This window comes from Micropterus dolomieu, linkage group LG06, assembly GCF_021292245.1.
Source record: "Micropterus dolomieu isolate WLL.071019.BEF.003 ecotype Adirondacks linkage group LG06, ASM2129224v1, whole genome shotgun sequence".
Taxonomy (NCBI): Eukaryota; Metazoa; Chordata; class Actinopteri; order Centrarchiformes; family Centrarchidae; genus Micropterus; species Micropterus dolomieu.
This window is the reverse complement of record NC_060155.1, coordinates 27,616,573-27,627,869: the sequence shown is the minus strand read 5'-3', so window position 1 is coordinate 27,627,869 and position 11,297 is coordinate 27,616,573. Positions and strand designations below refer to the sequence as shown.

Here is an 11,297-nt window from a genome sequence, read left to right as displayed (position 1 = left end):
ACATCTGTAGCATCAAAGGTTTTTAACATCAGTGAAAATCTGTAAATCCTCTCGTGTGCAGCAGTGTAGAGCTTAATTTAACTTGGACAAAAATACCAAAATCACTGTCTCCATCCAGAGATTAGACAGACCCGTCTCCATTCAGAGATTAGACAGACCCTTCTCTCTCTAGAGATTAATAATAATAATAATAATAATTTGTAGAGCACTTTTCAAAAACAAGTTACAAAGTGCTTTAACAAGTGTAAAGAATAATACAAAAAAAAATAATAATAAAATAAAAGATAAGAGCATGAAAAGTTTATATAAAATTAGTAAAATACAATAAAATAAAAGGGATAAAATAAAGTCAAATAAGATCGGGAAAAGCTCTCCTATAAAAGTATGTTTTAAGAAGGGACTTAAAAGAGTTCACTGACTCCGCCGACCTGATTTCCTCGGGCAGGCTGTTCCAGAGCCTCGGGGCCCTGACAGCAAACGCTCTGTCCCCTTTAGTTTTCAGTCGAGACTCTGGAACAGACAGCAGACCTCTGCCCGAGGATCTCAAGGTACGTGCTGGTGTGTATGGGACTAAAAGTTCAGAAATATAACAAGGCGAGAGGCCATGAAGAGCTTTAAAAGTGATCAATAGAATTTTAAAGTCAGTTCTAAAACATACTGGGAGCCAGTGTAATGAAGCTAAAATAGGAGTAATGTGGTCATATTTCTTTGTTCTGGTTAAAAGCCTCGGTGTCCTTAAAAGTTAACATAGATCGAATTTTTGCTATATGTCTAAGTTGATAAAAACATGATTGAACAAGCTTTGTGGTGTGCTGCTCGAAATTTAAATTACTATCAAACCAAACACCTAGGTTCTTTGCAAAAGGCTTAATGTGTAGCAGTATTTGTTTTGCCATCTGCTGGGACCCGATGACCAGGATTTCTGTTTTGTCTGAGTTCAGCTGGAGGAAATTATTTGACATCCATTTTTTAACTTCACAAAGGCAGTTGTTAAGTGAACTCAGCATTCCAGGGTCTGTGGACCTGACGGGCAAGTATATTTGTGTGTCATCAGCATAAATATGAAAAGAAATGCCATGTTTATGGATAATATGTCCAAGGGGAAGCAGATACAAGGAAAACAAAATGGGTCCTAAGACCGACCCCTGAGGCACACCATATTTAACTGGACAGAATGAGGAGACATAGTTGTTTACAGACACACAAAACTGCCTATTTGACAGGTAGGATGAAAACCATTCTAGGGCAGTACCAGAGATCCCCACCCAGTGCCTCAGTCTGTCTAACATGATGTTGTGATCAATGGTCAAAAGCAGCGCTAAGGTCCAGGAGTACCAGGACTGAGCACATACCTTCATCAGCAGACATTAAAAGGTCATTGGTGACTTTAAGCAGGACAGTCTCAGTGCTGTGGTACTTCCTAAAACCAGACTGAAACTTTTCAAATAATGTGTTATTTTCCAGTACAGTGGGTACAGTACAGTCCAAGTTTCAAACTCAAGTCCCCATCTCTGTACAAATCCCATAATGCATTTCGTCTCCCCACTGGTATATCAGTGGAACAGGATGCATTTAGTCAGTCGTGTGTCTTGAAAATGTAGGCGTCTACTTAAATACGCATTGTATCACATCCGGCACGAACACATCGCAGCCAGTCTTAAAGGGAAAAGTATGCAGACGTTGCAGCCGGCCTTAAAGGAAGAAGTAGTTTGTTTAAAAAAAGTTTATTTGGGATTGATACCAGAGAACACTTCATTTAGCCTATTATTTTGATAAGGCAAAAACTAAAATTCTTACTGTCAACTTTCCCCCTCTATTTCAGTTGCTGGGCGATTACGACAAAGTAAAGACTCTGTCGTCAGGGTCCGACTGTGTGTGTCGCTGTATCGTTCGACCAATCAAACGCTCTGACTGCAGCCGTATCCACGACGGCGACCCGGCATCAGCATCCGAGAATTTTTACACTGTGGAGACGGTCGCCAAAGGGACAGACTGCAAGAAATGTGTGTGTATGGCTCCGCCTTCAGCCGTCAACCCCTGTGAGGGAGAGTACAGGTTCAAAAAATTACAGGAGGCCAGCAAAGATGACATTAAGGTAAAACACACACATACATCTGTCTTTCTATTGGCTATTGAGGACAAAGTATTTCTTCTAGAGTTTGAACTTCAGGTAAAGATGTTGCTTTTTTCATCTCTCTGTGTCACTTATATATCTGTGATTTTCCCTGTTTAGCTGGCAACTATCATCGACTTGCTGGAGGGCTCCTTGTATGGTATGGACTTGTTAAAGCTTCACTCTGTCACCACCAAGCTGCTGAGCAGGGTGGACAACATGGAGAAGGTCAGCACACACACACAGGACACTAAATTACTTTACATTTTAGTCTGACTCTGTGTTTTTACCCACACAGTATGTCATATCGAAAACATCACTATACTATATAATATTCTGTTATTTTGTAAAGAGATGCGTCCGTTGACTGTGTGACTTAGTTGTGTTTTATGTAATGATGATGTTTAATCATTATATAGGGGGTTGCTCCCACCTACCCCCCTTGAATTGAATAGTTTCATTGGCCCTGTCTCCTGTAAAGCCGCGTTTCGACCAGAGGAACTTTTCCCCCGGAACTAGGTCCCTTTGGAAGAACTCACTGCGTTTCCACCGGAGGGATCAGGGTCTAAATGTAGTTGTAGGGTCTTTATTTTACCCCCCAAAAAAGTCCCTGCTTGGGGGGTGGTACTTTCCGAAAGTACTGTTGCTTTGGGGCTTGCCTTGCAGTGAATTTCTGAATGGGCAAGTCGAGCATGTCGGCTGTTTTGCGTTTTGCGACTGCTCCTCTCTTTTCCACCGTTGTTTGCAAACCAATAAATCACAATCAGCAGTCAGGAAAGCCACACAACTCTCGCCGATGTCCACCTGAGATCGAACGTCTGCATTAAATGTATTGCTCGGAAACCAGCGTGCAGTGGTGTGTTTACAGCGAACAGCTGATGGAGTTACGCTAAATACTGGGTCCAGAGTTGTTGTTTTTATCACACACAACAATGGACTGAAGGAACCTTTTAACCTTTTAGTTCCTTGAAAAGAGATCCGGGGACTTTTGGTGGAAACGTGGCTTAAGTGTGAGCACATGGGTCCACTACACAAACATACCCTATGGAGCGTACCACGTGACATGTGTGCATATTTCAACACCGTGTGAGTGAAGAGAAAGATAGAAAAGAAAAGAAAAGCAAGTCAGAGGAGCGAAAGAAAAGTAAGAAGATGACTGGCTCAAGAAGGCTACTAAACAACGGAGGTCGAAGGAGAAACGTGTCAGAAACATGGCCCATCAACATGTGTTTTTACATATGTTTAAGGATATCAAAATCAATATCGCAATATCACATTTTGTTTTACAGATTCAGAATCACCTTTATTTGCCAGTTATGTGTGCACAGTTTGACTCCAGATTGGTCATTGCTCACGATGTTCTTACGCATACAATAATAAACACATACTAGAGCACACAGAAGTATGCAGGAGTAAATTATTATTATCATAATATCATTAATATCGTGCAATGTAATATGTTGCATGGAGGGAGTCTAACTCCAAACTCACATAAAGGCATAAAGAATGCCTCAGGGTGGTACATGCCGAGATAATTGTCATTTTCATTGTCAGGTCAAGAAAAAAGACATTCTTATCACCATAATTAGTATGGTTCCAGTCAGCAGGGGTCGTTTTTACAAACAATGCAGAGGTGCCTTGAGTTGTTGGTGATCCCTAAGTGTACATGCTGCTCCTCAAAAGGGAAATAACTGCACATATCACAGGCTAACTATAAAGACCAGGCTCCAGTTGTGTAATTATCATTGTAAGCAACTTTTATTTTCATATCTGTCAGTGAATGTGGTTTAATTTATCTTAATTTTAAATTACAAGACGTCTTGAAGGGATACTAAGTGATTGTGCAGAAAGATTGCATGGGCATGTTAGCATCAATTATGTGGCATGTTTTTTTGCAGCACTGTACAAAGTGTGGCAACAAGCCTGTCAGTATTTCTCCTCTAATTTATTCAGGTTTTTATTTTCATTTGTCACCAGACTGTATATTCTTTAAGTAGTTTCTGAGTATGCCTTGGTGAATCCTGTTTATGTTCTGCTCATCCTGTCTGTGCATTTCAGGCCTTTGCCCGTAATCTTACTGAGAGAGCTAAAGAGAAAGAACGTGTGAAGGACAAAGCAAAAGAAAAGGAGAAAGAGAAGAAGACCCAGGAGAAAAAAAAGAAAGTTACAGATTTGGCGCGTGCAGGACAGAAAAGTGGAGCAGCTGCTTACGCCAACAATAAGGTAGTAACTGAAGCAAACACAGACTCCCACGTCTTATCTGATTTCCAAAAAAACATTGTTATCACATATTCTTCACAAATTAGACAGAAATGTGTTTGTTCTGTCGCAGAAGACTTATGAAGGTCAGCTGAAGAAGAACCAACAGCAAGATGGTCTGGAACAACACCAAACCAGGAATAAGACAAGCACTCAAAAGCCAATGAAAAGCAAGACAGACCCAAAGCAGCCAATCAGAGATAAGAACAGCATGGTCGTCAAGGGTGTGACCTATTACAAGGCGGAGGAAGAGAGCTACAAAGAGGAGGAGGAGGAGGAGGAGGAGAAAGGGATGAATAGTAAGTCTAACGTAACCTTTTGACTGACTTGCTTTTATGTCACATCACAACTTGATGACCACCTGAAGTTTGCCCAAGGTTTTCTTTTTTTTAAGCTTAACCAAAGTCCTTGGCAACGCCTCCGGGCAGCTATTTCAAACTAACAAGACCAGGCTCCTATCTGAATGAATGGGGAGGGAGCCAGAGCTGCACTTTCACAGGTCACCGGGACATAAAAACTACATGAATAGAATCAGCAGTAAAATCTGATAAAAACCGCTGATAAAGTTTGACAACTTTGCCCCAAAATAAGGCTTAAAAAGCGTTTTTCCCGACTGGTTATACTTCTACTATGCATGCATCACAACTTTCACGCATACTCAGTAGAAGTAAAACAGACCCTTACGTCAGTGGAACCACATGATTCCCGCTTTGGCTGTTAAAAGCAGACGATTGGCTTTCTAGCGGGAGGGGCGGTTTAACCGCCATTTTTGCCGTTACGGGCTTTCCCCATAGAGTTGTACTGAGGATGTGATTGAGTGGCGTGTCTCCTCTATAAAACGTCTCTGGCTTAGCACACGTTACTTGATTGATCAGATTTCGCTGTAGGTTTGTGCCAGTTGCCGAACATGTTGACCATCAAGATTACTTCTGATTACAATTTTACGACTTTCTGGTGGGGTAAAAAGCTAAATTGTTTAAAAATCCTTTGTGGTAGTAAAATAAAACCTATGTGTTTTATAGTTACATCTGAAATCTAATATAAAAATAGTCTAACCTCCAGCTGCAAACTTTGTGTGTCTGCTGCTTGGTGCAAAAACGGAGCACGATGACGCAGAAGCTCATGTTTGGCTCTCTGATCGGGTCTCATAAGTCATGCAAAGCAGAAACACGATGCTGCTGACAGAGTTTTTGATTTGGTATTTTTATTAAAATATTTTGTACCGTGCAAATAACACTTATCTGCCTACACTGTGCATGTCGCCGTTTACTTTGCGACGACTCCCAGTCTGTTTTCGCCGCCACAGTCTCTTTCAACTCCTGTGTTACATTCAGTAACAGTACCAGCTCATTTTTGGTCCATGCAAAATAAATAATCTTAATCTAATCTTATTCTTCGTCTACATTACTGTATTCTTTGGTAAGACGGAATCAAAACCATAAAGTGGCGGATGAACTCAAAGTCACTAAAATACTTTGTAGAATTGAGATGAGAAGTTAGTATCATGTCTTGGCAATCTGATTCAACTATAGGATCTTCTGGATAGGAAATTTTGCTAAGCCTTATTCACTACAAGTAATATTTGTACCTGAAAAAGGATATAACTATCACATAATTTAAAACAAACTTTAATAGTGCTCTGTGCAAATCGACAGCTCTAGCAGGCAGATAAAACTGTCTAAACTGTCCTCTCTTCTTCTCTCTCATTTTCATTTTTTCACAGAAACTGCAAGTGCTTCAGTGGACTTACTGATCTCTGACCAGCTACGACCTACCAGGAGTTCAGGACCTTCAACCGCTGTTACAACAGGACTAGACTTTCAGGACGAATCAACAAGACGGATCAACCCGACTACCACGCAAAAAACCACAACTACAACTGAACCCACTCCCACCTCCTTCAAACCAACACCTGAATTAACTACTAACGTACCACCAACAGCTCCAAAACCAACGACAGCCAAACTGACAACTACTTCCCAACAAACTACACTCGCTATACACACCACCTCACCTCCAGATACCAATGTGGGTCCACCCATTGATGCGTCTCCCACGGCAGAGTCTCAGCCAGGACCTAAGAGTCGACTCAGCTGGACGGAGAGCCCAGCTGACCAGCCAAAGACCACAACAAAGCCTGGTAAATATGCATAAAGTACAGTGTTTCCGGTAGTCTGAATGTATAAATGTTTTGTGGTATACACGTCATAGTATCTTGATCTTCAGTGTCACTTTTTGTGTGTGTTCTCGCAGCGGTCTGTAAGGACACAGTGGCCAGCATCTCTGAACCGGTCCAGCATAACTCTTACGGCCTTAGTGACGGGGCCTGGATGAGAGACGCTCGCGGCCACGGCAGTGTCATCTACCTCACCGGCGGTCATTACGGCAGCGACCTTCTAGAGTTCCGAGACATGGACACCTTCAAATCAGGTATAGGAGGTTTTTCTTGTGTGTGAATGCGCGATTATGTAGAAGGGAAATATAAGATAATAATCTATTTCCAACCATGCCAAAACATTAAGTCATTTTGAAAAGTTTAAAGCATCTTTTTAGCAGCTGGTGACGTTCTACATGACTAAACAGCTGACAGAAAGACTGGACATGGCTCACCTTTATTCACTTAGACATCAGCTTCATAAATATGTGCACCATCAACAATTCATGCAGGTGTTTGGCATCAATTGAACACGTCTGTATGCAGGGGCGGACTCAGGGCATAATAACTCAGGCTGGAAATTTGACTCCATCTCAGGCCACCCTGTTCACTCAAACCACCAGACCACTCATTTTGAAGACTAACCCATCGTAGCACATACAAATGTACAAGGCTAGATACTTAAAAAACAAAGAAGAGAGAATTAGATGTACATAGTTTTCTTAAATGTTCAAATGATTATCTTTATATTCAAGCATCAATCAACTTCACACACACACACGTTCACTGAACTTGAACTACAACAATGAGACTAAGTAGGCTAATGCAAAAGTCCAAAAAGCACTCCTATAGGCCTATAAAATGATAACCAATGGTCGCTCACTGGTGTCATAAAGCAAACAGCACAAAAATCTCCCGGGGCTCCCGATGTCCGCTAGTGTCTGTATGAGACCCCACTGGTAAATGGATATTCACCATTAAAAAGGACACAAAACTATTTTCCTACATATTTTCACACAAATAAAACAAAAGCCAGATTTGATTAATACAATACAAGAGGTATATGAGCCAAAAACTGAATTTTAGAATCATCTTAAAACAGATTTTTTGTTTAGCTTTTTAGCATATATACAATATTAGGATTGGTCCTTCAAGCTCACCAGCCATTAGATAACTTCAGAGGCTAAGTTTTATTATGGCAACTGTGTTTCACCATCACTCAGGCTCCCACTTGTCATACTCCACAATAAAAGTTTGTTCTCTGGAAGCGACAAACAGTGAGACAAGGCTTGTGATCAGCGGACAAGCTGTCAACGTTGCATCGATAATCAACGATAGCTTACGTGTGAATCCACCTTTCACCGCTGCACCAGTGTTCACTAGTTATTTGTTATTTTTACAATTAAATAAATCGGTTACCAAACCAACCCGTTCTCACTCCCCTCGTCACATATGGACGCATGGTCATCTGCGTCAGTTTGTAACGTACTGGGGATCCTTTTACCATCATAGTTCAACGCATTGGGGGAAGCCAGTTTTTGACGGTAAAGGTAGGTATATGGTATTTAACAGAAAAGACTGAGTAAGGAGGTGATCGGGGTGGATGGAGGGCCAGAACCCCGACTTTGAACCAGGAGACTGGGGTTTGTGTCCCTTGCAAAACAAAAAGTCAACATTAAATATTTTTTATTTAAGTTACACGAGTTATGTAAATTGCGTAAGTTACGCAAGTGACGTAAATTAACTTACGTGTTAACTGACCTACGTAGTTATTTTAACCTAAACCATGATCTTTTCCTAACCTTAGCCAAGTCGTTTTGTTGCCTAAACCTAACCAAATTGCAACGTTTCACAACTTTTTTTTTCAATATGGCGATGTTTCGAAATGCTAGCATTTTATTTTGAAAGTCCACATTTGTTGTTGCTGTGGGTACCAAATCCGTGCTGCCTGCCGGATCCCTGCCTATGGATCCCTATGACTGACAGAACCACTTTTGCACATGTGCAGAACGGATGTGGCAGGTGGTACGGATGTGGGACTGACAGTTGCTAACTTGACCGTCTTAAAAGCCTTAACCGCCTAAAAATGACGCTAAAGGGGGTAACCAGGTCGTTAACAAGCGACGCCAAAGGGCCTTGACCAAGCGTCAATATATGAGGAGGCGGGAGTGAGAATGTGTTGACCAAACATATACTGGGTAGTTGAGGGGGGGCAGTATGTTTCGAGCATTACCAGCACATACACAGAGGTTAGAGAGTAGAAATGCCTTTAGGAAGCTTAAAATATTAGCATCCATTGAAGTAACAGTTGTACTGTTTATTTGTGCGGAGAACCAGTAAAATAATTAGATTTGATTCTATAGATAACGGTTGGAGGGAACACACCTTGATACGCCGTCATAGTTACACTAAAGGTTTATGGTTGTGGGTCGTGAGCCTGACCAGCTGTATGTTTGCTTTCTGTGTGTTGTTCCTGCTCAGGTCAGGCAAGTAATTCCTACAAGCTGCCCTACAGTTTCACTGGAACAGGCCACGTCGTGTTTAATGGAGCTTTCTACTACAACCGGGCCTTCAGCAGGGACGTCATCAGATACGATCTGAGACACAGATATGTAGCAGCCTGGACCACACTGCATGATGCTATACTGGAGGAGCAAGCTCACAGGACGCAAACTGAAGTAAGACCCACGGTATCACTTAACTGTACGAGAAACACGCACGATGATGTATACTAGTGTAACAGACACTCAGGGCGCTTTAACGGGTCAGAAAAGGTCAGTGAGGGGAACAAAAACACTACAAATCACTCAAGAGTTCAAAAGGGCAAATAGAGAGGAGGTGAAACAACTGCTGAAGATGTTTTCACATTTCAAACTGAAAAATGTCTGCATTTTTACTAGTTACGTTACCAATAAAAGTGAATGTTATTCAAAGATGAGATGAGAAGATCGCTCTCATGATTCTGCGTTAAGAGTTTCAGTTGGGGGTTTGTTCACTTAAAGGTCCAGTGTGTAATATTTAGGAGGATCTATTGACAGAAATTCAAAATCCATAACTATGTTTTTTAGTGGTGTATATAATGAACCGTTATGTTTTTATTACCTTAGAATGAGTCATTTCTATCTACATACACCGCGGGTCCTCTTACATGGACGTCGCCATGTTTCTCCAGTAGCCCAAACGGACACCTGCTTAACAGAGTGTGTTTTGTAACTACGTTAAATTATAATAATAAATACATAAAGAGGTACAAAGAAAAGGAGAAGAAGAAGAAGTATCAATAGTCAGGGTGCGATTTATGTATAAAACAGAGGGGGGGGATGTTTTGGTGAACTGAACAGGTGAACTGTGGATTGATTGCAATGTTTAAAAATAAGATTTCTCCCGCTGTTTATTAATAAAATAATAAATACATTGCGATCTTGCAGCTGCAGTGAAAACGCAGAAAAGACAGATGCATGCTGTGTTTAACTCTAAGGTGCAGTGAGTTGGTGAGCGGAGAGAGACTGATTTAAAAGCTGTCACTGTTATTAAAAGAATAGCTGTGACTTCGGCTTGTTCACTGGTGTAACACGGACACTGGGCTGTTTGTCATCATAGAAACAGATTGTGATGTTTATTGCAGCTTTAGTAATATCGGCTGCCTTCCCTTCGACATGCAACTCCCTGCATGTAGTAGTGATTGGACGCAAATTGCAACCAACAACTCACTCACCGCTCCCTTTTCGGCCCTCCATTTGTCCAAATTTCTTATAAACCAGATGACTACTACTTGTTCTCCTGTTCTTCGTACATATTTAAAGTGGTGACGCAACTCTGTAAAGCAGTTTGTCTGTTTGAGCTACTGTAGAAATCCTCCTAAATATTCCACACTGGACCTTTAAGGCATGAAGGTAATCCAAACTTAAGGTATTTGATCCTCAGTAAGTTACAGTACGTTTAATTTTCCAGGTGGAGTTTGCTGTTGACGAGTCCGGCCTCTGGCTGCTCTACCCGGCTGTGGACACAGAGGGCTTCCACCAGGAAGTAATCCTGCTCATCCACGTCCGCCCCCGAGACCTGCAGCCAATAAGGAGCTTCCGCACAGGTCTTCGGCGTGGCCGCTATGGAAACAGCTTCCTGGTTTGCGGCGTGCTTTATGCAGTGGACAGCATGGAGCGCCGCTTCGCTAACGTGACATACGCCTTTGACACGCACACGCTCACGCACACCGTGCCGAGCCTGGCGTTCACGAACATGCACGCGCACACCTCCCAGCTGGCTTACTGCCCACTAATCAAGAAACTTTACGCATGGGACGACGGACATCAGATGACGTATGATGTCATCTTTGCTTATTAGCGCCATGAATGGACGCACAGATGAAGAAACTGTGGTTAGCATATCCAGCAAGAGGTCAAACCAAAGCTGAGGAGAAAGGAAATAAGATAATAACTGTACAGATATTTGATCATTGTTTTGTTTCTACATGACTGTGGATCAGTCTAACTGAATGTGTTTTTATATTGACCTCAGCTGCTGCTTCGCCACACACACCAAAGTTAGTATTAACCAGCAAGAGCAGCACGTAACTCACAAGAGAAGTCAGAAAACAAGTCGAAATATGTTCACATTTGGAAAAGGACAAAACCCCACGGTCATGTAAATAAATGTAAACACGTCTTACTGTTTCTCCTAATGGAAATGTTCCTCTGAGTTTAGAAAAAAACTGTGTATAACTGTTCCACTGCATATTGAAAATGTAGTGGAGAAACTGAGGAATTGAACATG

At 41.7% G+C, this 11,297-nt stretch overlaps 1 protein-coding gene across 1 annotated transcript in view; it reads left to right on the top strand.

The window, feature by feature from the left end:
* olfml2bb (olfactomedin-like 2Bb) overlaps window positions 1–11,291 on the top strand; it is a 16,225-nt gene extending 4,934 nt beyond the window's left edge. The window contains exons 2-9 of the mRNA XM_046051048.1: window positions 1,823–2,095; window positions 2,234–2,341; window positions 4,172–4,336; window positions 4,446–4,671; window positions 6,096–6,512; window positions 6,626–6,802; window positions 9,009–9,205; window positions 10,479–11,291. Coding sequence (XP_045907004.1) covers window positions 1,823–2,095; window positions 2,234–2,341; window positions 4,172–4,336; window positions 4,446–4,671; window positions 6,096–6,512; window positions 6,626–6,802; window positions 9,009–9,205; window positions 10,479–10,868 — 1,953 coding nt within the window. The 3' untranslated portion in view covers window positions 10,869–11,291. The remainder of the gene's footprint in view (window positions 1–1,822; window positions 2,096–2,233; window positions 2,342–4,171; window positions 4,337–4,445; window positions 4,672–6,095; window positions 6,513–6,625; window positions 6,803–9,008; window positions 9,206–10,478) is intronic.
* Window positions 11,292–11,297: the final 6 nt, after the last annotated feature.